Source organism: Pantherophis guttatus, chromosome 2 (genome assembly GCF_059756535.1).
Source record: "Pantherophis guttatus breed Tessera chromosome 2, ASM5975653v1, whole genome shotgun sequence".
NCBI classification, from domain to species: domain Eukaryota; kingdom Metazoa; phylum Chordata; class Lepidosauria; order Squamata; family Colubridae; genus Pantherophis; species Pantherophis guttatus.
In genome coordinates this window covers 41,896,768-41,923,995 of record NC_142064.1, presented here as the reverse complement: position 1 = coordinate 41,923,995, position 27,228 = coordinate 41,896,768, and the positions used below count along the sequence as shown (strand labels likewise).

The following is a 27,228-nucleotide window of genomic DNA, read 5'->3' as shown; positions in this document are numbered from 1 at the left end:
GGCGGTGTGTAACAAAAAGAAGATTTAAAGAAAGAAAGTTGAGCTAGTTTGTAAGGAAAACAAGTACTGTCAAGGTTCAGTGCAAGCCATACTAGTATTCCAAACTAATGAGTCTTAATGTCTGGTTAAAATGGGTAGTATAGTACTTCCATTTAAAGAAGAAAAGCATAGCTCAGACTATTGCTATGATTTTTTGCTCCTATATTCTGTTGTTTAGGTATAAATTTTGTTAATGTAGAAGGTTTACAGCCTATTAAACAACTGAGCTAACTGTTTGTCTGCAATCATGTGTATCTATTAGGAGTAATTCCCACTGAAAGAGAGTAGCTTACTGCCAAGTAAACATGCATAGGCTTTACATAGTTGAGAGATACGGTATCGATTAGTATGAGGTATATTATAGAGAAAAATGAGAACTTCTGTAACAGATACTTTGTGCCCAGACCAGGTGTGTGTGTCTGTGTATGTGTGTGAGTGAGAGAGACAGAAAGAGACAGACAGACAGACAGAAAGAAAGAAAGAGGGAAGGAGAGAGAGATAGAAGAGAAAGAGGAAGAGAGAGAGAGAAAAAAACCCTCTGTGCTATTATTTTTAATTGTTCCATTATTTATCATGTATTAATATTTTACACTGTCCCTACATCTAAAGTGATTTTACTGCCTTTCTTTTGCCCAGGGCTATCACATATTTTTCAGGGATTTACATGCATTCAATGACTATAGTCCAGAGCATAAATATGTGTCTGTTTATTTTGTACATCAGGTTGCATAAGTCCATCTTAATATACTATTCCTGGTATGTGATGTTTTGTATACATACAGTGAAAGAAGCCCTCTTGTGATCTTTGACTTTTACGCTTGCTGTCAAACATCAGCCATAATACTAATTACTGTTTTGAACAATATGCACAAATGGCTATTTTATATTGAAATTATGACTGAAATATTTCTGCACCTATATTGGTTCACATTGTCAGGACGTTTCTCCTTAGTTTTAGGTTGCTTCTCTCTTTGTTCAGTTTCCATCCATTGCTTCTTGTTTTGCCTTCTGGTGCTTTGGAAAATACATTGTCCCCCCTTCTGGCAGCCCCTTAAAAGCCTGTTGCCTATCACACTCTTGAGCAAAGCATGTGAGCCCTTTCCTCTTTTCAGTGGTCCATGAAAGTACATCTATAGTATGTAGATAATAAAGTTGAAAAAAGGTGAACAACATTTTTACAGAACTACAGATACGTTGAGGCTGGGTGTGAAAAGGAATGGCTGGGAGGGGAGGGGCCAGGCAAGGAACCCCTTGACATGAGTGACATTGAGTTGCCCACACTCAGCCAGTCACATGACCATCAAGCCACGCCCACAAAATAAGCCACACCCACAGAAACGGTAGTAAAAATATTTAGAACCCACCCCTGTCAAGACCTATCCTCAAATTTACAAGTGCTGTACTCATCTTGTGATCACATGATTGCATTTTGGGCGCTTTGACAACTGGCTTGCATTTATGATCATTTTTGTTTTTTTGCCATTTTCTGACAAAAGACACCCATTTAGGATAATGGGTTCATTTAACAACATGGTTAGCTTAATGGCCTTATTGCATTGATTTAAGAATATTAAACAATACTACTATTATGATTATGATCAAACAAATTACTAGTTTGCTTTACATTTTAATTTTCATAATTTTGCTTTTTCTTTTAAAGAAAATTAGATAAAGTTATCATGTGGCATGAAGAATGCCACATGAAAGCAAAGGAAGAAAAGTTCTTTGCATAAGTCAAAATGATTTTGAAATTTTAGATCAAGAAATTAAAGGACAATATGAGGGAAGAAAACTTCTAAATTAATATTAGTCAATTTCATTCTTATTTAATTAAATCAGTAATACATTAGCAATTAAACCAGTTGGCAGTTTCAATAGCTAAAGTTTTGGCAAAATACATACCATCCCTGAAGTTGGAAATATGTCATTAATACTCCCGCTAGCTTCCCAGTGTACTATAACATGTCCAAATGTACTTATTAAGCGCTCAACATTCAAGGTGATCAAGGTGTCCTGTTCCATTTCTTCTGCTTGTTTAAATAAAGAATTCTAAAAACATACCAATGGTGAAAAATAATACATAGTTTAATATATATATATCTTGTTTTTCTGCTCTTTAAGCACTAACAAAAAAGAATAACCATATATTCAAAAATGTATAAAAATAGTTAAAATCATAAGATAAACTGAAAAGGTGTGACTATCAGATTTTGCTTTAATAAAAGCAGTAAATCTTCACTTCAGGCACAGCAATATGACTATACTCCCTAGATATTTAACCCATACTCAGAAATCCACTTACACTCAAAGATGTGATATGGCTTTATTCCACAATAGATAGAAGCTTTTTTTCCTTTCTTTCTCCATATGCATACAGATCTGCCTACTGCAAAATTTTGAAATCAATTCCTGTAGCTCTACTAAAGTTTTCCTGGCCTTAAGATTAGGAGATTTCTGATCAATGTTTACTTAAAAGTTCTATCTAGCCTGAGAAATGTTGGTTCCCATTTTGACAACCTTCTACAGCAGAGAAAATTGGTATGGCTGAAATGCGGCCAGTGAAGAAACTGAGTTCCCTATATTTAATTTCATGATAGAAATAAACAATAAATAAGTTAGGCCAGTTTTTATAAAGATGTTCGCACCCATCATGACACCATTATGTGGTAGCGAACAGATTGCTGGACTTGGATTCAGGTATCCTTGAACCAGTGATCTGTCAAACTAACTTAACAATGCAGTATTTTTATCTATTGTCATCAGTGTAAATTACTAAGTTGCCTTGGGCAGGCTGGGATATAAATCTGATTAGTAAAACAATACATTTTCTTAATTTTATAAGCCATCACAACAGAATTCACAATTAAAAAATGAGGGAAATTGCAGGTTCCAATGCATTTTTATTTATTGTTACTTTTATATACCATCCATCTTGCTATCCAAAGACGAATGAATAATATGGTGAGATATGTTACTAAGACAGCTGTTTATGATACTGGTGTAGTGTTTTACAACATTATAAATATGAATCTATACACACATTCCATATGTGTTAACAGGAGATTATTATTAAAAATACTTAATTTAATATTTTAATTTTACCTGGGCAAATGCAACAACTCCATGAGCTTCATCATTAGAGGGTACCACTATGGTCACATAACCATTAGGACCTATTTCTGCACCACCCTTTGGATTTTTCAACCATACTCTAAAAGATTCTTCTTCCTCTGGGACTGTGTCATCAAAAATATTGATTGCTATCACAATTTCTTTATCTCCTGGTTCAAATATCAGTTCACCTGAACTAGCATAAAAACACAGATGTATAGCATATTTATAATTAAACAATTGATCTTCTGAGACAAAGTAAAATCAGTTTTGATACAGAAAAAAAATGTAATTTTAGGTTCTTTAAAGAAACAGTTTCTATCAGTTACTAGTTTGTTGTTGCTATTTACTCAAGTGTTACAGGAAACATGTGAGGTCAATTCAACAATAAGCAAGTAGACCTACGTTTATATAGAATAATTTATCCTTTTCCTCCTATCTGTAAAATCCTGAAGTTTTTATAGTCAGTTTTGGTAAATTATTCCACACACTGAAACAGATTTTAAATGTACTATGTATGTAGCAGTGCGGAGTGGCAGCTTTCTGTCTCCATATTACTCTAGCATGCCATTCATTTGCCAGGTAGAGTACTTCATACATATTTTAAGCAAATAACATATACTGCATTCCATTTAGATTAGACCAATCTCATTGTTTTAAAACTTTATCCAGTTTTATCCCAAAGGAAAAATATCTCTCAGCAATCAATCAATTAGTCAATCAAAAACTAGTCAGCAGACTTCTATCACCTTTCTAGGCTACTATATATTCCATTATCATCTTTAATTTTGTCATTTTTTGTTTATAAGCTTTGACAGTATTCTTTCCTATATTTCTGAATAATTCTAAGGTAGTGTTTTCAGTTGTTGATTTGACTATCATTTTCTCACTGTAGAGTTTTCACTAGAAAGTGAAAGATTCAGAACATGGAAGGAATTATATTAGGAACTCAAATCTTTACAGCAAAAGAAATAACAATAATATGATGACTGTAACATTGTTTTATAAACTGTAACTAACTAAAGTAACAATATGTTCATAATCAATATAAAAAAATAAAATCATACCTAGGTATAAAATCTGACTGATTTGAAATTGCAGCTAGCTCGTAAACATAGGAATAGGAATCTCCAGTCACAACAATGAGACTTTTGTTAGAATTAAGAGACTTTACGTTGATACTGGAAATATGATTGGCAGAAGGAGCTTCTAGCAACAGCGAAAACCGATTCATTTCTGAGTTCCAGGAATACAGAGCTGATTTATCTTTGCTAGCAAAGAGTACATGCACTGCATCAAGAATCAAATAAGATAAGAATGTTAGTGAAAAATGTTAACATGTTATACTAAATATTTTTAAAAAATATTTAATTGGTTTTATTCAAGGTGTATTTTGCATTTATTTAGCACTTTCTGTTTTAAAAATGTACAAAGCATTTAAAAGGGTGCTCCAAAAGGGCACTGAAATGAATAAACATCAGTCCTTGAAGCAACCATGTCTTCTGGATGCTGCTTCTAAGGTTTACCACATCATTCATCTGAATGTATATATGTAGACAACACTTTTGTTGATATCATAAATATAGCAAAGCGATTGTGAATGCACAGCCACATTTAGACAATCAGGGAAAGTTTTGTGCAAGCAACTGTGCAAAGCGTTCCTGAAGGAGGGAAGAAATGTTTGTACTTTGCAACAAATGCAGAATGCTCTCATTTTTCTGCCAATCTGCAACAAAAATCTTTATTCCCCTAGCAAGCCCAAGACATTCCTGAGGCTACAAAGGTTCATAATTTTGCTGTGGCAAAAATAAGTAATTTTGTCTACTATAAATCAGCAGTTCTGAACACATGATTAAGTTACGTGTTAAAAATTGTTCTGTAAATTTGTTTTCTCTCAGGAAGCTTGGGTTGTGAGAATGACTCTGCTATTACTAATGATATTAGGCTGAGAAACAAAGTGCACAAATATAATGACTTTTTAAAGGCCATTTTATATCTGACAATGCCATTATGATGCATGTAATATCCATATCCAAATGCTCCAAGTTCTTATTTTGAAAAATCATGGCCAACTGTACATCTCACGGCATCCAAAAGGCCAATAGTATTATTTATGATGATGGTGTATACAATTTTCCTACAGGAAAATTATATCTCACGTGGTGGTGGGAAATCATGTGTGAATTAATGCAGTATTAGAGATAATTGTCATACTTACCTAAACCTGAAGGTGGGAAAGAAGTATGGATTGCATTTACTGCTGTGATGGAAATGGACTGAAAATATCTGAAGGAAAATTGCCCTGCCTCCCAGATAAAAATTTCACATGTACTGTTGAACTCTATGGAGAGTAAAATCAGACAGCTTTCTATGAATACGGGTATTTATAATTAATGTACTCATAATCAATAAATAGTAACATCTAATAAACGAGTTCATTTTAGGAAACACTGTGGATTATAGAACTAGAACCGTGTTTCCTTCATTTATTCATTACAAATAATTTTGTCTTATGTCCCTAATATCAGAAGAAACCATTGACAAACAAATTTTGAAACAAAAGGAAAAAACAACTAGCACAATCCCCCCAATATATATCATCAACTTTACATAGTTGGCCTTTTTAAAATGTTATCAAAAGATCATTATTAAACAAAATAACTTAATTATAAGAATCATTAAAAGTTTTTTCTTGCTTCAGTTTCCATATTTAATATAATTCTATCAAATATGAGTACCTTTTGCAAAAATTAGGTAGACGTCAGATCCAGAAACGACAGCTTTGACTTGTGTTATTCCATTGATTGGCACTTCTTGAAACCTTATAAAATCATTTTCTGACCACTTGAATAAAAGAGGTGTATGCATGGATTCACAAGGGACAATGACAAGGTATGTTGTACTTCCCCTGGGGAAAAGATCCAGACTCAAACCTCCATTCACAGAGAGTTGATTATGGAATATAAAGATGCCATTATTCCACTGGAAAATCTGTAAAATGCAAAAGAGCTCTAGTTGTAACTAAAATTGGAAGAAATCAAATATGTTATCTGTGTCCTAAATATGACACGTGGTATGGAATAAGGAAAATATAGAATACAGAATATATTTCTTGTTCATTATGTATATAAATAAATAGACATAGGAATTATTCACGGGAAGAGCAATTTTTTAAATTTGTCCCATATAATTTTACATAATTGGCTTTAAATTTTCTTTTTGAAAGAAAAGATAATCATCATCATCATCGTGGTGGAGCATGACACTTCTGCACTTATTTCATTACTGATTGGCCAAGGTATGTGTGTGAATGCTTTGTTTTTACAATATATCATCATCTCTGGCAGTCTGCAAGCTTACAGACTTCAATTAAATTTGAAAAGAACATATCCTGAGGAACCTCTCACCATGGCTCTTTTTTCAGAAAAGGAAAACAGGGCTGTTATAGCAACAGAATTCTCAATTACCTTCAACTGGAAAGTAAGTTCAAGAACACCACCAGAACTTTTATTGCACCTCAAAAGCAAAGAGAATTCTGAAGGTGTTATTGTTGGGGGGGGGGGGCTTTTGACTGTAAATATAACTCATTAATTGACTGAAATTTTTCAAAACAACTCAAGGCTGAAAAGCACTTTTTTTCTGAAATGTATGCAAAATGTATACAATTAAATATGTGCTAAGATAATAAACTTTGTTTCCCTTCCAGTCCATAAAACATCACTTTTGACGTCTCTATGTGAAGTCTCTGTTGAAGTACTACAACAATCTTTGGAGAGCTTACATTGACAGACATGCATTTTACTTTGCACATTTGAGTATTAATTAATAGATCTTGCTAAAGAGGAAGCATCACCACTGGATGAAGGTATGTTGGATGCAGAAAGATAGAATGGTTTGGAGTCTTCATTGGCACAGGGGAACCAGAGCTTGAATTAAACCTTTATATGCCACAATATAGATATGGTGCTCAATAATATAAGCATAAAGTGCAAGATTCATCCAGAAATGAGATGCATGATCAGCCACAGTAATAAGAATCACTGAAGGTTAGGAGCATATTTAAAGCAAAGCTCCAACTGAGAAAAGTTTCTAACCATTAATTGCTTATCACTTCAGCTGATTCATATGTAATCATCATTTTAAACAAAGAACAGTAATTTGCAGATATGAATACAAAAACATGTCCTGAAGGAGGATGCAAAAACAGCCAGGTACATGTTTATGTAGGTGGTACTCAAGTTGCATTTATTAATGTGCAATAGAAACATAAAAGTAGAAAAAAGTCTAAATTTCAAATATTTCCAGTAACCATATGATTCAAATATATACATTTGAATTTGCTGCCTGATTTGTATGCATCCCCTTAAAGAATTCACAAGGCTGTGTAGGTTCTGAATATGTTACTAGATAATATATTAGGTAAATATACAAACAAGGCAAACACAGGAAATAAAATGAAGATTCTCCTAACCTGGGTAGATTTAGATTCTGGTCTACAACTTGCAATAATCAAATAATGCCTTTGATTCAAATTGAAATATTTTATATCACTGGTGGCTGGCACCAATATAGACTGTACCTGAAAGAAAGAAAAGGAAATACAGTCATATGTATCTAATACAATCTTCAAAATGTATCTCACTTGTTTTAATATAGCAATGTGACTTAAGGCAACATGATGTAAATAAAATGGTTCTTAGATTTTCTGTGACTTGGAGCTTTATTTTTGTGAACTTGTGCCTTTCTTGACTGACTATATTCATTTCTCACAAATATATATCCTCCCTCTGAACAGTTATACAAATATTCATTTTTGTCACCTGATTCTTCAGAAAATTAGGTTCCTTGAATCCCTTGAGTTTTCCCTTGGAATTACTTTAAAAGCTGTTCTGTCACACTTTTGATATTACACACTAATAAACCGATACCATCATGATTAAAATGCACTCCATATTTTTATATAGAACTGGCTTGTCTGAAAATGAATTCCATCTCTGAGGGAGATGAGTGGTTAAGAAAGATGAACTATAAAAATTCCCAATCACTAATCTAATCAAATATCTAACCCCCCTCTTGTTATTTCCAGTCACATTCATTCCTCATCTTGCTGTCAAATTCACAAGCATAGTTAACACTTTATTCTTTTTATTTATTATTTTTTAAAATAGGATTCTAGAGTATGTTTCACAAAACCAAAAACTAAGGTTGGGTTTTGCAGAGTGAAGCTCAGGCCTATTCCTACAGTTTTTCTATAAAAAGTAGTGAGAACATTTTGCTGCCTTGTGGCTTTTCATTAAACCTACTCATTGGTTCTAAGATTGAAATAACTTTGTTATACTACTGCCACTCCAGACTGAAAAAATATTTGCACTTTTTGGAAGTTTTTGCAGAACAAGGTTATTTTTCCCCGTAGGAATAAATTCATCTTACACTTTTTAAAGAAATGCTAGCATTCATTATTCATAGCTTTAATTAATTTATCTTTGATATTATCAGGAAGAAGATTTTTCAATTCAAGTATGTGTGTCATAAAAAAGTTGAAAGGAATTTTGGATAATGAAACAATACCTCTAGCAGATGAAATCCAGAAGTAAACAAGAACACCGTGTTGTTAGATGGTCTATCTTCTTTTATTCCACCATGAGTAATTACTAAGTAGGAGGAGCCATTGATTTGAAATGCAGTACAATGATGAGGGTTCTCAATACTGAATTCCTAAGCAAAAAGTAAACCAATAGCTTTTTTTTACTATCCAATTAATAAAATCCATGAATTATTTTAAGACAAAATATTTAACATTCCTCTCTATTGAAATAAGATTTACAGATAGCCCTCCTTTAATTATTGCCTCAGTTAGCAACTGTTCAAATTTACTATGGTGATGAAAAAACTAATTTTACAATCAATCCTCACATTTATGACCTTTACAAGTCTGTAAAGCAAAGGAAAGCTGAGGGATATAAGCATAGCCATGGTTTCAATTAGCAACCATTTCACTTAACAACTGAATTGCTGGTCCTATTTGTGGTTTTTAAACAAGGTCTATCTGTGTATCACATAGCTTGAAACAGTGCTATGATCCAATATTCTTTGATATCAGTTTGATTTTTTACAGTATTTACCTCAACAGGAACAAAAACTCCCCGCCATTGATATATTGAAGACTTTACAGCTGGATTTGTTCTCAACAATAAACCATATAAAAAGTCTCCTTCCATAAAGAAACACCAGCTAGATATTGATTCTTCCTCAAAACTTTGTAAAATGGCCAGAACACTTAACCCACCCTCTGCAATTAAAAGAAAATTAACACTATTAACAGCATATATTGGCATAAAACAAAGAAAGTCCATATTGAAAGACCAATGGGTTTATCCCTAATGACCATGAGCTGCTAAAATTGCATTACCTAGAAGAAAAGAGGCAAATAGAATCAAGTCTACAGGCAGCTGCTTATCAAACCATTCCAGAATCTTGGAAACAATGCAGGACAATCCTACAAAACCACTAGCCTCTCACTGCTGTACCCTCCCAGGGAAAAAATTACTCCAATTGCCTACAGGGAGAAAATCAAAGAAGCAAACAACTGGCACCTATCCTTGTACTTCTCTGATCATATTGTAACTACTAAGAAAAAAAGAAAGATAAGGAAAAAAAAAACCTTTAAAAGCCACATTGTGGAGAGAAAGGGATCAGGTAAAAGGAAATTAAGGGAATCAGATGGACACCTCCAATGGGAAACTGCTTGATCTACAGCCCAAGAAGAAAAAAACAGCAGACTTCCTGGATTTTTTTCTACGGGGAAAGCTAATCCAGTAGTTAATTGATTCAGCTTCCAAGACTTATATATTTCTTGGGATGCTATAAGGACAACATAGAATCCCAAGACATATATATAAGGCACAAAAAGGCACAAAGCCAATTTTGGATGGATACAGTCATTGTCTATGGAAGGGGCTTTATTTCTTTGTGATTGAATCAATCAAATTACAATACATGAGTTATAAAAACCTATCCTGTATAACCTATCAAAGCCCATGAATTGACTTACTTATACCAAATGCAGAATCAGGTCGTGTTTCCCATTCCACACTCACTGATGTATTGAGTCCATTGCTTCGAGATATTTTCAAGTAGACTGTAGTGTTTGCTTCCTCAGCTATAATAGAATTTGTCCTAAGGATTATGGAAGATTTATAAATATATAAATAGTGCTCCTTTTTCAGATTCATTTCCTTAAGTGCTATACAACTATATACAACTAAATAAATGATAAAATAAAAATATAAGGAAGGTATTTTATTGGCATACTGTTTGTAAAACTGTTTGTACTGCTTTTCACTACATGTATAATCTGCCATATTCTGATGTTAAAATAGCAGACTTTTTCATAGTAGTTCTGAGAATAGATGCTAATTATAATGTAAATATTCTATAAATTATAGCAAGACATTTAGAAATGTAATCTGTGGTTCTTTAGAATTTTCACAGTGTACTCAAAAGATAACACTGTAGATATTTCCTTGGAAATAAATGTCACTGGCTTGGGTAAATATAGAACTGATTGTACAAAAATATCTGGAGAGTGCTTTGTCAACTGAGTGGAGCACTAATGGAATCAGGCCAGTACAAGGGTCTCACAACTTTGTCTCTGGCCACGCATGTGCACAGATAGTTCTTCCAGGACTGCCCCGGGGTTGATCACCAGTCATCCTAAAAGCTGTGTTACTCTATGCATTCACACGTAGTCGGTCCAAATGGGAGCCTCAAAACTAGTTAAGCCATTTAGAAGAGATGTCATTTCAACACTCTTGAGCAGTAGGTTTGCTTTGTTTGCAGCACAAGGCATCTCCAGAATGGTTTTTCACATTCCTAGTTTGTGCTGCACATTGTTTGCCATGGCATCCAGGGAAAGCAAAACAGAGAATTACACAGATTTATTTTAATAGAACTGACATGGAATCATATTCCATCAATAATAAAAACAGATAAGATGCCAGGAATAAAAACTGAAGTTGGGAAATATTAATGAAATCTCCAAATGCCTACTGTTAAAGAAAAGATGGTCAATATATAGAAACAACTAAATGTATAACTATTATTTAATGTATGTATTTAAAATATTTGTATACTGCCTCCCATTGAAAATGTATTGGTAATAAGCAATGAAAAAAATTACTATCAACATTTACAGTTGCTATTTATTCTAATTATCTTAACATTCTTCTGATATCTGTAACTGACATTTGCCATTTTCTGTGTTATATTATAAATATCAAGAAATTTAAGGAGAATAAAGACTAAAGTACATTAACTTTTATATATAACTAACAAATTAATTTCTGACCTAGCATAATATTTACCTCTCTGTAACTGGAAAGATACTGAAAAGTCCCAAAGGGGCTTGATTTTGCAACACTGTGATCAATGTTTCTGTTCTTGCACCCAATCTGGCTCCACCGCTTGGATTGAACAGTGTAACGATGAAATGTTCATCCATTTCTGGTTCAGCATCCAAGATGGCACTAATATGCAGATTCTGAATAAAAGGCAACATATTAGTATTAAAATATTGGATACCAGTATAATTACATTAAGACATGGAATGAAATCAAGGAGGACATGTTAGGATTGAAGAAACTGTCATTGTTATAACCTAAAAGAAAAATTGTATTCTTCAAAATATTATATTTAAAATCAAGTATCAAAATCTTGGATCTATAATCAACAATGAAACTACAATAACTTCACATCTCAAAAGCAATTATAGATATTCTTAATAAGCACTATTATTTTGAAACAGAAGCAGATAAATATCATCTTTTCCAACTATTTGTAATAATTCATCAGAACTTGCCAAAGAAGATGTCCAATAAAATTATGTATTTTCAAAAATAATTGCTATTTTTGTATATATTTCCAATTAAACGTGTACTGTATTGTCAGCTAAAAAACCTTTGTTTTTGAAAGGGCAAAACATTTTGAATGTCTAAATCTCTTCTGCCTACTATCCAAATCAGTACAATCATCCTCTGTAATATGTAAAATTGGTCCTTAAGGCAAGTAGTACAATATACATGTAATATACGTTTACTAATATAAACCAATTTATGTATTTTATTTCTTAAATAATATTACAATATTTTTTTTTACATTTTGTAGAAACTACTTGTTGCATATTACCTTGACTCTTATTCCTTCTTCTAGAACAATATAGCCCTGTGATGGAGTCAAATCTACTGATGCTTCAGAAGAATTTATCTCTCGCACTATGTATTGGACAGTCACTGTTCCAAATATTCCTTGAGGTGGTTCTCTGATAATATTCAGTATCGCAACACTTTCCATTAAATGGAGTGCTGTCTGTTCCCTTAGGAAAAAATGTTCACTATTGTTGAAGGACAAAACTCCATGACCGTCATCACTGGCCAGAATAGTAATTGTTGCTTTGAACAGACAATAAATGAAATGATTACCTTAATACACAACATACATTCATTGGGAAATGATTCTATATAATTTAATAAATCACACTATTATCAATATTGGTATCTAAATTCAGGTACAGTATATATTTGAGATATTGAGTAAATTTGTGGAAGATAACAAAGTTTATGTAGATTATAAATAGTTAATCATAATAACAATAAATCAAGACTTCTGTCTCTAATACCTACAAAGAGAATTTGTGCTCCAATTTTGTTTTGCAAGGTTTGAAAAATATAGTCCTGAAGAACTTAACTAAAATTCAGTATATCAAAGTTACATCAAACAAGAAAAAAGTTTCAAAATAAATATAAGTTTAATAAATAAATAAATAAATTTTTCTCTACTGGTTTTACTCTACTGACCCTATTAGTTTTGCTTAAATAATATGAAATCTACCTAATTTTCTACATTATGAACTACAAAGTGAAAAGAATGTTTTAAGTGTCAACAGGTTTCATATTGTCCTGTTATATTGTCCTATCAATACTAAAAAGAACTGAAACCTTTTAACAATAGAACCCACAAAAAATTGCACAACCGTTTACTTTCTGTGTGCTATGCACACACACACACACATACACACACACACACACACACACATGGTGTGTGTGTGTGTGTGTGTGTGTGTGTGTGTGTGTGTGTGTAAAAGAGAAGGATAAATTATTGCTTTTTCTTTTCTTTCAGCACCTAGCCAGGGTGGATCCTACATGTTAAATGTTATTTTTTTTAAAAAAAATGCACAATATAGGCAATTACAAAACAATATGACAAACTGCCAGCCAATCATTGCTAACTATCAGTAATTTAAATAATTATGTAAATTGCTTATAACTATGAAGAATAATGCACGTATCAGCTGTTATTAATAATGTTAGCTTTATTCATTCACTCTTTCATTCATTCAATTTATGTAGCTATGTGAGATGGTTCACAGGATTAAAAACAGAAAATAATAAATAGAAATAAACAACCAAAATAAAACAATTAAAAACCAAATAAAACAATTAAAAATTTTAATAGGAGAGGGCAGCCAATACAGTCACTAACCATACAGCTGTCTAACATGTTCCATACCACCACTGGTCTCCAAGCATAATGATAGAACCATGTTTTGAGAGCTTCCCAAAAGGTCAGCAAGATGCCTAACCTTGGGGGGGGGGGGAGGGAATGATATTCTCAAGGGTAGGTACTGTGGCAGAAGAGGCTCTCCTCTTGGGCCTGTCAGATGATGTGTTTTTGTGGACAGGAGCCATAACATGTACCTCATGCCAGCCTTGATGGCACCTTGCCATAGAGTCTTTATAGGTCATCACCAGTACCTTGAATAGAACCTGAATAGTGCAGCTCACAGAATAGAGGTATTACCTGTTCTAATTGAGGAGCACACTTTGCACCACCTGTAGCTGCCAGATGCTCTTCATAGATAGCCCCATGTAGAACATGCTATTGTATAGTAATCTATTCTGGAGGTGACCAGGGCATGAGTAACTGAGAATAAAGCCTCCTGTTCTCCCAATGGACTGCGGAATGGTCCCGAAGTGGGTGGATACAGTGCAATCTGCCCAGAGACTGAGTCATAATTTTGCTGGCCACGCCCCCACTCGTGTCCGTTGGACCCAGTTTTCAACTCAGTCGTCTGACAGAGACACGTTTCACGTTGCTCCTGCTTCAATCCACTTCTGGACGTTTGGACAGTCTATCAGATCAGGTTTTTCCATAGTTTCAGCCCCTAGTTGGAGTTTTGTGCTGGCAGGCTCAGCTTAGGTGACAGCCCCGCCAAACTTTTACAGCGATCCGGGCCACTTCGCCGCTAGTCATTCTGCTCTGAAGGGAGGCTTTGATCGTTCCCCTTCAAAGATTGCAGCTGCAGCGCTCTTAGACGTTGGCTGGCCAGCTTTTCGGCTGAAGCGCCCTCATCCTATTCAAGCAGGGCGGCCTGTGAGGATGAGCCACTTTCGCGCCATCCGATTCCAACTCACTGCTGTTTCCACCATTGCGGATTGGCCATTTTGACTCTGGGGATTTAGATAGCGGCCATTATGAAGCACCCCACCCGCCCGATCTCCTCGTCAGTTGAGGAGCAGGCCCCGGCCTTAATTGAAATGCAGCGCTTTTGCGCTGCCCCCCCTCATTCCACCGTTTGGCTCACAAGTGCTGCGGTGGCGGCTTAAAGTCTCCTGGACACCCAGAGACACTTTACTACCAACGCGCTGAGACGCCCCGGCTTCTTTGGGGGTGGGGGAGTTGCACAGGATCTGGCAATTATTAGGTTTGCCTAGGCAAGCCGTCCTTGAAACAGCCTGATTTGGCTTGCAGGTGTGCTGGCTAAGTCCTGGGAACAGGCATAGCCACCACAGCTTGGGTCTCCTTGATTCTTCCTAAGCATTATGGCAGAGAAATTCAGGTCCAGGAAGGAACCCAGGTCCAGGGAGGAGCCCGGGACCTCAGGGGGCAGGAAGGCGTCCTGTAAATTGCACCACATCTCCAAGACAAGCAGATTTCTAGGAAGGAGCCCAAGCAGAAATCTGCTGAAAGGCAGGCAAAGCAGAGTCACCTGGAAACTCAGTCACTGGCCAGTTACCACTCAGTTTCCAGATCATTGCATCAAGAACAGGCAGCACCTGCAACAAGGACCTGGTCACCTGAGAATGCTGGTCCACTACCACATGGAACAGCTGCAGCAAAACATGTCAGAAGAGAGAATCTTTTCGCTTGCACTATCGCAGCAAAGAATCCTAGGCCTATTCAGCCATCTCAAGCCCCCGCACCCAAATTATCCAACTTGCCTGAAAATCTCCAGATTTTAATTTCACAGGCAATCTCTAGGGGCATTGCGGAAGTAATCCAACATCAGAGAGCAGTTTCTATTGTTTCTGCCTCTTATTCTCTTCGCGCACCCACTTTTCCCTCTGCCAGTCTAACCGAGCCACCCGACCTGTCACCTTACCATTTGGGGGGGGGGGTAGTGATGGTTTATTTCTGGGGGAGGAGGCCCATACAGAACAGGATCTCTCGGATGATGAGGGGGCGCTTCCTGATGTGCTAGCATTTACCTGTCTTTTTCCTTCAGGCCTCTTCAAGTCCTTACTGTTTAAGGCAAAGGTCACCTCTGGACTTCAAGAGGAAGTTTCAGCAACCAAATCCCAGCCTGCTGAGGGGCAAGGACATGGTCTATTCTCTGAGCCTGTGGCTCAGCAACTCTACATTCCTGCTCCCAAGCTCTTCATCAATGTCGTCCACAACCAATGGGTCAGTCCAGCATCTCTTCCCACTCCCAGTGATATGGACAGAAGGAATTACAACATGGCACTGTCGTTTGCCCAACTCTTACAGGTACCTTCTGTTGATGGTTCGGTTGCTGCTCTTGCATCCCCTTCTCCCTATCTGGCCGGGGACCCCTCTGAAGGCTTAAAGCCGGAGGAGAAGAAATTGGATTTATCCTTCCAAAAACACACCAGGCTGCCTGGGCCATTCAAGCCTCCACTACAGCATCCTTTTTCAATCGATCTTCCCTCATCTGGCTCCAAAAATTACAGGCCAGATTGTCATCTAATGAGGTCCGTTTACATCAGAACCTCAACAAAATTATAGCCGCCGCTCAATTCTCGGCGGATGCAACATTAAATGCCGCAAAATACTCCTCCAGGGCCCTAGCCTCCATAGTCACCTCCAGGAGATTATTATCGCTCTGACAGTGGCCAGCAGAATTCAAAGCCAAATGGAGGCTGGACTCTTCCATACTCGGGATGCAAATTATTTGGAGAGTCTCTTGACCCTCTTCTGGTAGAGGATAAGGAGAAGCTAAAGGTGCTGCTTTCAGTAGCCAGGAGGGCGGACAGGTGGACCACTCCTTATTATAGGAGACAGCCCTTTCGCTTCAACGCACAGGAAGGTCCCTCCCACCAAGGCCCTTACATGCAGGGTCCAGCACGACAACCAGACCTGCATGTAAGGGCATTGGTGGGAGGGATCTTCCTGTGCATTGAAGCGAAAGGGCTGTCGTGACCGCTCATGACAATTTGGCACCCAAAGAAGTCCCTTTTGCGGATCTGGCAACTGCCAGTTCCGCAGACAGAAATGACTTACCTCCCAATCCTCCCATAGGAGGAAGGTTGAGCCTTTATGTAGACCAGTGGACTCTCACAACAACGGACAGTTGGGTTCTCTCAACCATCCGTCAAGGACTATCTCTGGAGTTTCTCTCCTGCCTACCCAACCGCTTTGTGCACTGCCCTGTCTCCAACAACCACTCAAAGCGGGAGCTCATGGTGATTCAGCACCTCCTAGACATCAGGGCTATAGAGCCAGTTCCACCACAACAATGGAGGCAGGGATTTTACTCCATCCTGTTTGTTGTACCGAAGCGCTAGGGGGGCTCGAGAGCGATCCTGGACCTCAAAGCCCTCAACACCCATTTGGTCTACAGGAGGTTCAAGATGTGCTCACTATTGTCAATCCTCCCAGGCAGGGGTGGGCAAATGTGGCCCTTTTACAACCTATGGACTTCAACTCCCAGAATTCCTGAGACAGCCAAGCTGTCTCAGGAATTCTGGGAGTTGAAGTCCACAGGTTGTAAAAGGGCCACATTTGCCCACTCCTGCTCCAAGGGATTCGTCCCGGAGATTTCATGGCCTCAATCCATCTTTCGGAAGTTTACCTCCACATTTGAATATTACCAGATCATCGGAGGTTCCTAAGATTCTGTTACGCAGGTCGCCACCTCCAATACCATGCCTTGCCTTTTGGCCTGGCATCGGCCCCACGCTGCTTCACGAAAGTATTAGCCGCCCTTGCAGCCCACCTGCGATTATCCCGGGTGAGGCTGCAGGCTTATCTAGACGATATATTGATCTAGGCCTCCTATCTTCAAGAGGCGAAGGAGGATCTACTCTGACCATCCGAACATTGCAAAACCATGGGTTTCTAGTTAATTACCTGAACAGCCATCTGACTCCACATACCAGGTTAACCCACTTCGGAGCCATCATAGATTCCTCCCTGGGGCTGGTTTTCCTGTCCCAGGAAAGGAGGGACAGCATAAGGAACTTGGTAACTCTGATTCAACAACACCCCAAGGTTCCCTTGGCCACGCTGTCCAAGTTACTAGGCAAGATGGTCTCTTGCATGCAAATTGTGCCATGGGCTCGGCTTCACGCTCGGAGCCTTCAATGGTTCCTGTTACCATACCAATGGGGGGGGGCTTTTCCAACTCCCTGGTGAAGGTCAGGGTTCCCCTCACTGTCAGGAGATCCCTACACTGGTGGGCATCACCGGCCATTGACAAAGGCTCCATCATACAAGAGCCTCAAAGGATCATTCTTACATCGGACACCAGTCTTTATGGCTGGGGAGCCCACCTCAACTCCCAAGTAGTGCAGGGTCGTTGGTCACCTCAGGACCTCACCAACAACATAAACTGGTTGGAGTTGAGGGCGATCCATCTGGCTCTGAAGCGCTTTCAGTGCTTGGTCCGGGACGTTGCATACTCATACTGACAGACAACGTTGCCGCAAAGGCACACGTCAATGAAAGAAGCCTCAGTCTGGGCAGGTGGGCAGAAGCCAATGTCTGCTCCCTCAAGGCAGAGCACATCACTGGCACAAAGAATGCTCAGTTGGACTTCCTGAGCAGGACTACAGTGGACAACGCCGAGTGGGGTCTCCACCCCAACATCTTCTTGGACATCTGCATCTGGTTCGGACAACCACTAGTGGACCTGTTTGCAGCACGCCTGAATGCTCATCTTCCTTGCTACATCACGAGGTTTCCAACCCAGGGGGCAGAAGGGACCAATGCCCTCCGCTGCGCCTGGCCTCCCGGCCTCCTTTACACCTTTCCGCCTTTCTCCTTGATACCGGGAGTGATTTGCAAGATCATCACGGAAGGCACAGAGGTCATTCTGGTGGCCCCTTACTGGCCTCGGAGACCATGGTTCATGGACTTACTCAATCTATCCGTGTCAAGGCCTTGGAGAATTCCTCCAGAGAGGATCTCTCTCACCCAGGGGGTCCTGCTTCATCCGGAGCCTCAGTGGCTCCAGTTGACCGCATGGCACTTGAAGGGATCCTCTTGAGAAGGAAAACCTTTCTCACAAAGTCATTCAGACCATTCAGGCTGACAGGAAGCAGTCAACTCTCCGGATTTACAATTCAACCTGGAAGGTATTTACTGCCTGGTGCGCCCAGCACCATATTAAACCTGTTTCAGCTTCTGTTCCACAGGTGCTTGACTTTCTGCAGGAGGGCCTCGACAAAGGGCTAGCACACAACACCATTAACACGCCCTTTCCACCATCTTGTCGATTGCAGGCAGGGAGCCGCTGGCACACCACCCGATCATCCACAGGTTCCTGCGGGGTGCAAGTAACATCCGACCTCCGGTTGTTCACTGTTATCCTACCTGGGACTTACCCAGAGTACTGAAGGCACTCACTGAACCATCTTTCAAGCCCCTGAAGACAGCGAGCCTCCGATTCCTCACCCTTAAAGTGGCATTCCTGGTGGCCCTCACATCGGCATGGTGCATTTCTGAGCTGGCGGCCCTTTCTGTGAGGGCCGACCTTTGTGTATTCCATTCAGACAAGGTTGTCTTGAGGCTTGACCCTTCATTCATTCCCAAAGTGAACTCCTGGTTCCATAGAGCCCAGGAGGTCATATTGCCTAACTTCTGTCCTCGGCCTTCCCATGTCTTGGAGAAAGCGTGGCATACCTTGGATGTTTGACGGGCTCTAAGGATCTATATCAAGTGAACTGCGCCCACCAGGAAGTCTGAGGCTCTCTTTGTCTCCTCTCCCGCAATTGGTCACTGAATCAGAGCGTGTATTGCCCGAGCATACAAAATTAAGTCACTACCAGTTCCCAAACACATTACTGCGCATTCGACACTAGGAGCAGCTACCACCACTGCATAGGCCACGCAAGCATCCCTCGAGGAAATTTGCAGGGCGGCCACCTGGACTACTCCTTCGCCTTTTATAAGGCATTATAAATTAGATGTATATGCTTCTGCGGAAGCGTCTTTTGGAAGGAGAATCCTTCAGCAGGCTTATTTGGCCCCGGGGGCTCCAGTCCCCACGTCATCCCACCCTTAGGACAGCCATCCTTTGGTATGTCCCACTTCTGGACCATTCCGCAGTCCATTGGGAGAAAGAGCATTGGTCCTACCGTGAACACCTCTTCTCCAATGCTGCGGAATGGTCCAGGCCCAGAGCCGGTCCTTACTAACTTCTGGCTGAGCTTTTCTTTCAGGCTTGTCTTCGCCAAAAACTGGGCCCAACGGACACGAGTGGGGGCGTGGCCAGCAAAATTATGACTTAGTCTCTGAGCAGATTACACTGTATCATTCCGCAGCACTGGACCATTCTGGACCATTCCGCAGCACTGGAGAAGAGGCGTTCATAGTAGGACCAACGCCCTATCCATAGCAAACACAAAACAAAATATTAATTTCAAATTAATTAATATTACCTGTAGTATTTTCTCCCAATTCTAATCCAAGGGATGGATTTGTTAAAATTAGCTGGAATCGCTCATCTCTTTCAGGAATCTCATCATCAAAAATTTGAACATCAATATATTTATATCTTTCTCCATCAGCAAAACAAAGAGTCTATTAATGAAACATAGTGTAAATGACTTTAAATACTGTATGTTGAAAAGCAATGCATAAAAATGTACAGAAAAATGTAAATTCTTTGTGACTTTTACATAGCAGCTATAGAAATATTCAAAAAAAGTACACGTCATCTTATAATAGCAATAGCACTTAGACATATATACCGTGTTTTATAGCCCTCTCTAAGCAATTTACAGTCAGCCAGTGGTGAAATGTAAAATTTGTTATTACCGGTTCTGTGGGCATGGCTTGGTGGTGGTGGGAGGTAATGTGATTGGGTGGGCATGGCCAACTTTTTTTTTTTATTTTTAAAAGCATTTTTTCTACAACCTTAAGAAGTTGCAAAAAAAAATGCTTTTAAAAGCCTCTGACGATCAGGCAACTCAGCTGGGATCGCCAGAGGTTTTTAAAGCCATTTTTTTTCTACAATCTCTTCGATCGAAGGTTTTAGAAGCCTCTGACGATCCCAGCTGAGCTGCGTGATCATCAGAGGCCTTTTTTTTTTAACTTTTAAAAGCATTTTTTCGGCCGAAGAGGTTGTAGAAAAAAATGCTTTTAAAAGTAAAAAAAAAGCCTCTGATGATCTCACAGCTCATCTGGGCATTGGGGGGGGGGGTGGAGGGCAGGGAATTTTGCTACTGGTTCTCCGAACCACCCGCTGCCATCGCTACCAGATCGGGCGATCCAGTCCGAACCGGGAGCATTTCACCCCTGGAGTCAGCATATTGCCCCCAACAATCTGGGTCCTCATAATGATAAAATACATACAATAAACATAACTCAGTTACACATCCTAACATCTAATTGTTCTTTGGAAGTTTTTTGGTTTTTTTAAATTTGATTTATATGCCGCCCTTCTCCGGAGACTCAGGGCGGCTTACAATGCGCTAAGCAATAGCCTTCATCCTTTTGTATATTTATACAAAGTCAGCTTATTGCCCCCCCAACTGGGTTCTCAATTTACCTACCTTAGAAAGGATGGAAGGCTGAGTCAACCTTGAGCCTGGCGAGATTCGAACCTGCAGTAATTGCAGGCAGCTGGTCTTAATAACAGGGTGCTTTAGACCACTGTACTACCAAGGCTCTTTTAAAGAACTATATAAATGCATTTATAAACTATATAAATGCATTTATCAACAAGTGTCATACTGAAGTTTTTTTAACTGAAAAGTGTATTACTGAAGAAATGGAATAAACTTTAAAGCCTTCCACAGCCCTAATATTCAGGGTACAATTGCTTACACTTTTCACTGAAATAAAACATTTGATATTATAGAAAAATAGTTTTCTGTGATGGTTTGTTCTTACCCTTGAAGAAAGATTAAAGTCCAGTCCCTGATATGCTTCCAGATTCTGAGCATACAAGAATAAGGACACATTACCATACAATCCTCGGTCCCGGAATATCACTAATGTTAAGTTTACATTCAGTTCACTTATTTCAAACCTGAAGGAAAAAAGAAAAGTTACCTATTTATTTAAATAAATCATTTAAATTAAATCCTTATTGGCTAGCTTATCAAATAGTTCTAGGTGTCTTAAAATAAATGGACATCCAAAATAAAAGCAAAACATTAATTTATCAAAAGCAAGATAGCATCCCTGATTCATTAATTATCACAGTCATATCATCCAATATGTGCAAAGGCAATATGGAAAAATGTATTTTATTGCTTTTCAAAATGAGAGTAAATTATAGTATGGAAGGTATAATTTTAACTCAGAGGAACAGCTGTTGAGGCTGAAGGGGTAATGACTAAGAAAGCTTGCATCTGGACGCCCACCCTTTTAACATCTCTGGTACAGTCATCTATAGCATCCCTTCCCAGTCTACATTTGTCAACCAGCTGGATTCTACTTGGCCATATTACTCTGGAAGTAAGAAATATCCAAATTACAAAGGGCTTCAGAAGTGACAAGGAACTCTTGATCCAAAAGCCTACAGCTACTTAATGAAGCTCACACCAAAATGGCATTATCCTGCTATAGCATCTTCTACCATTCAGCGGGGGAGGGAAGGAGGCTGAATTTTGCACAAATTGTATCTTTAAGGGAAGCTCATATAGAATGAATTGTAGTCCTCCAAATGTGAGTGATAAAGGAATGAGTTACTGTATTGCTGCTAAAGCCTCCAAGAAAGATAGTACAGCCACTATCCCATGAATGGACTAAAGAATTTGGGAGATTCTTTAATGGAAAAAAAGAGTTTTTCTTTCTCTCCTTCTTACATTCCCACGAAGCTGACATAAATTTGACTGAAAAAATCCAGACTTTTTCAGCACATTTAAGGGGCCTGGAAAATGATGCAAGACAGAAAATTTCAGCACCAGTACTGGTGGATGGACCCAACTGAATAAAAGCATATTTTTCAAAGGATATTCCCATAAAGCTTGGAGACTTGGAGCTTGATTATGCCAGAAGCTTGGTATATTACACCTATGGGTATTTGTTTAACTTTATGCATGTGTGAGGGCTTTTCTTTTCCTATTCAGGCTCTAAGATACCTGACTCAGTCTGCTATTCTTCTGCTAGAAGTGGGTGATTACTTGGCTCTCCAAATTGCATGCCTATTGTCCAGCAGGTTCTGCCCTTTGTGACCTTCATTTTGAAATGCAGTATCTAACAGCCTGTTTCTTGAGTTTTAAGGTCAGAATTTGTTAAGCCCTGCTACTCTAATTTATAATCTGATTCATCAGAAATGCTTATAACATACATCCTTTTTCAAATGTTACCATTTGTGTTAGCATTTTCATAAGCTTTTTTTCTTACTTATCTCCTTAAAGTCCTCATCACCCTTTACCTAATGTGTCTTGATGGATATTCTATAGTATTTTCTACACTTTTCTCAGCTGGATGTTGCCCAGTATTTGGTGATCTTCTCCCACAGATCTGTTTAAAGCTACTCTGTCACTTTACTGGAATGGACCAACATCCTGGTTCCATTTTGGTTCAAGTAGCATTTCTCTCTCTTGCATAGATGTGTTCTCAATATTTAATATATGTAAAACACTCTAATTAATGCCGCCATCTTATCTACACTTTGAGATCCTTGAAACTGCCTGTAGCACTTAAATGTAAATTAAATAGGTACATTCCTAATAAAGATACTTTGGTTATTCTGGACTACTTAGAGCCAATATTTGGCTTCCAGGACTGGCTGACTACATTTCCTACTGTCTTTGGTGCCATCATGATTCATGTCATAAAAGGTTTCAGCTGAGCAAACTAACAATTGAAAAAAATGAAATGTGAACAGAAAATTAAACTTACCTTGTATTTTGCCAACTTATTACTCCTCTTGCTCCATCATTAGCATCAATAATTATCTGTGCTGTTAAACCATCCACGTCTAAAAATAGCAAGAAAATTATTTTGCATAGTAATGTGGATCTATAAGTAAACGCTTAGATATAGATGGTAAATTATTATTTGTAATATCAATTTATGCTAATTGTTACTTAATAATATTAACTAAGTATAATATTTCCCAAATGTTCCTGGAAAAAAGTAAATATTAATGAATAAAATTAATTACTTAATTAATTTTAAGTAATTAAAATTACTCAGAAGATAGAAATCCAAATATTCCTAAATATTTTCTGTGCTATCAATCTGAATCCTATTGGCACATTTTTTCTATTTATCTTGCAGTGAATTAACTCAGTCAGTTCTATAGAAATGCAAAATGAAGTTCAAATTGATAATATTAGATTATACATTTTTGTAGCACCAGTAATAGGAAACATCATGTGTCTTGGAAATATTGAACAAAACCAAATCTAATATACCAGCCTAAAGTTTATGAGGAATTATAAATTGGAAGCTTTTGGGCCTGAAGCAAATGTTGGGGTTTTCTTCCCTTATGTTTCCAAGGCTCTTACATCACACTGATGTTTGCAGAGAACATGAATGAGATATGTACTAATGCTGTACATGAGGTACATGCCATTTTTTTAATAAAGTAACCACTGGTTGATTTAATAGATGTCCTACTGTAGAACAGCAATGCGGATGCATGCATCAGCATACTCTTCCTCTACAATAAGCAAGATTTACTATTGTAACTAATAAAAATGGTTTTTTATTATCTGTGACTAATTAAATTTACTTCTGAAATGCCATTGACAAGTTTACTGTTAGCTTTATCATTTTTAGAAAAGTATATTTTGAAAGTTTGCATAAAAAAAGTAATGAATATTTTTATACGTATTAACATTTATGCAAAATAATTTTTAAATGTATAAATTTGACAGAGAGATATAAAGAATTCATAAAAGAAAGTTGTGAGATTTCTACCAAGTCTGGGAGGAAAAGATGTCAAAGGGTGTGTGACTAGTTTCACAGATGTTAGATTAATAAAAAAATATTCTTGCATTTCTGGAATATCATCCTGTAAAACAAAAAGACAACACAGGCTCATGTTATTGTCCACTTGAAAATTACTTCTAAATTAGCAGAAGTAGTTTACTTTGCACTTATCTATTGTGCACTATGTCTAACTACCATCATCCTCATTCCTAATGGAATTACTAGGCTTGAAGAATTTTCATATTATGCATGTCAAATGAAATATTACAAATTTTAAAATAATATAATACTAGCTAGGCTTGTTTCCAACTGCAAGATTTACTACAAGTACTCTAATCAGGAAATGAAACAGAAAAAATATGGAACAATGCATTATTCATTTTAAAGATTATAAAATGTGGCACATGGTAGTGAAACCAGTGTAATGAAACAGATTTATTCCACTTGTATAAATCTAAGTTCTCTTTTTGTGATTAACTGTTCCTCTTGGATTTTTCCATCAACCAATAGAGCAAAGAATTTTCCCATGAACATTAGAAATTATGGCCTAAATCCTGCATTCATCAAAATCAAACTCTCTCTCTTTTTTTCCTTTACTGAGCAGAATTACAATTTACCTCTAGAATAGTAATATTTATGGTGGCTGTTGTTACACCTTCTTTCAAAAGAACTGATCCTGATATAGGTATATAATCAACTCCTGGTTCAGCATATGCCCCTTCTGTCTGATTCTTTAAACCAAGAAATTCTGAAATTGTTGTGTAGGTTACATTGACAACACCTGGTAAACATATAGATTTTCAGATATGATTATAATTAAATACACCTATATTTTATAACAAACAAAAACATCAAATAATGATTTGTATAATCACGTATCTATGAATATCAGAGATGTGAGACATGCAGATAAAAGGGCAGGGTAATGAGTTTCTGTCCAGCATTATAGCTACATCTTTGACTTGTATCAAGATGCTTCTTTTATTTATCCATTATACTTGGATTTTGATAATCATATCATGCTCAGTATCCATGCTCATGGAGCATGGTATTTCATGCCTACTGGGATGCTTTTTAATAAAAAAAAAAGCCTCGGATTTTTCTGTAACAATTTTGTGCATTTTTTTCAAATGTTTGCATTTTTCTAAGTTTGCTGTTTCTCTTGTTTCTTAGAAAATTACAGCTAAGCTGAAGTGTAGCATTTAAAAAATGACTACTATATTTTGCATCTGCTTTCTTTTAATAGCAAAGTGAGATGTAGTGATTATGACATAATGTTCACATAAGGATATAAATTTTACAGTATAATATACTAGTTTTTGGACATGTGCAAATATTTAGGTATTTGGTATCTAGGACTGTCTATCTTCTTCCTTATATGTTAGGGCAGGCCAGTGAATGGTCATAATTCTGCTGGTTAGAACTGCAAAAAGCAAAAAAGCACTGTCTTTTTGCTATGTTAGGTCCTTATGATATTCCTTCCATAAAAATCCCTCCTATTTTTATCATTTTAGTAAAAGTTTAGAAAACCCACTATTTAAATTAAAATTTCACCAATTCTCAAACAAGACTCTCCCAGCTGTTTCCATCATTTCTTTTATCATGTGAAAGGAAAAGCCATTTACAACATTGCAATTAACTACTTGGAGAATAGTGTACTTCAGTATATTTATGTATGAGAATAAAAGAAAGCTTGTTGGGTGCTAATAGAACAGACTCTAGTCACTATTGACACATGGTACCTAATATACCTACTCAGAACCAATTTAGCTCTTAGATAGAAAATATACTGCTCAAAAAAATAAAGGGAACACAAGCAGAAGACATCCGAGATCTGAATGAATGAAATAGCCTTATTAAATACTTTGTTCTGTACATACAGCAGTTTATACACTGCTCAAACAACTAAAGGGAACACAAAACTACTGTATGTAATGAACAAAGTATTTAATAAGGCTATTTCATTCATTCAGATCTCGGATGTCTTCTGCTTGTGTTCCCTTTATTTTTTTGAGCAGTGTATATTCCTTTTTCAGAGTTTCAGATTTATTTATTTGGATGTTAATGCATTTTCTTCTGCATTTATGACATAATACTGTGAAACATCATGGGTAAGAAAGTAATAATAATGAAGCTGTGTATAGAAAAATATGTTTTAGAGCCTATATTCTTCTCTATACAAACCTAAAGATCCAAATTCTCTGTTAATGAAAAGTTGAATCGTCTTATTTTCCTCTTGGATTAATACAGTTCTAGAGGAAGATGCAAAATTCAGAATGCCATATGGCTCATCACTAGCCTCTACTGTCAAAACTGCTTCATGTCCTTGATGGTCCAAAATAGCACTGCCAGTAGAAGTGATGCCTAAAAAGAAATTTAAAAATGATGTTAAAAAGCATGGTTCTCCATAGGAAAGTGCTCTTTAATTTAATAGAAAAAATGTTTGGTGGTATATGGCAAGATATTCCAATATGTTTTTCATAAAACCATGATATATTAACTTTTACATTCCATTGTTCTGCTGTCTGTGCACAATGATTGTGACAGCATACATGGCAACCTTCCTCCTTCTTCCCACATAAAATAATCACTTATTGGGCTAGAGAAAATGACTAGTTGGTTATATCATATTATGATAAAATATCATAAAAAGTAATAAAGAAGATT

At 37.3% G+C, this 27,228-nt stretch overlaps 1 protein-coding gene across 1 annotated transcript in view; it reads right to left on the bottom strand.

Moving 5' to 3' along the window:
• The window catches only part of ADGRV1 (adhesion G protein-coupled receptor V1), a 277,279-nt gene that overhangs the window by 150,491 nt on the left and 99,560 nt on the right, over positions 1 to 27,228 (bottom strand). The window contains exons 37-53 of the mRNA XM_060690619.2: positions 26,746 to 26,925; positions 25,179 to 25,342; positions 24,550 to 24,643; positions 23,524 to 23,602; positions 21,562 to 21,700; positions 20,106 to 20,247; positions 12,334 to 12,596; positions 11,514 to 11,689; positions 10,202 to 10,326; positions 9,273 to 9,439; positions 8,719 to 8,865; positions 7,622 to 7,729; positions 5,889 to 6,141; positions 5,369 to 5,491; positions 4,218 to 4,440; positions 3,142 to 3,346; positions 1,942 to 2,088 (exon numbers count right to left, since the gene is read on the bottom strand). Of these exons, the coding sequence (XP_060546602.2) occupies positions 1,942 to 2,088; positions 3,142 to 3,346; positions 4,218 to 4,440; positions 5,369 to 5,491; positions 5,889 to 6,141; positions 7,622 to 7,729; positions 8,719 to 8,865; positions 9,273 to 9,439; positions 10,202 to 10,326; positions 11,514 to 11,689; positions 12,334 to 12,596; positions 20,106 to 20,247; positions 21,562 to 21,700; positions 23,524 to 23,602; positions 24,550 to 24,643; positions 25,179 to 25,342; positions 26,746 to 26,925 (2,735 nt within the window). The remainder of the gene's footprint in view (positions 1 to 1,941; positions 2,089 to 3,141; positions 3,347 to 4,217; positions 4,441 to 5,368; positions 5,492 to 5,888; positions 6,142 to 7,621; positions 7,730 to 8,718; positions 8,866 to 9,272; positions 9,440 to 10,201; positions 10,327 to 11,513; positions 11,690 to 12,333; positions 12,597 to 20,105; positions 20,248 to 21,561; positions 21,701 to 23,523; positions 23,603 to 24,549; positions 24,644 to 25,178; positions 25,343 to 26,745; positions 26,926 to 27,228) is intronic.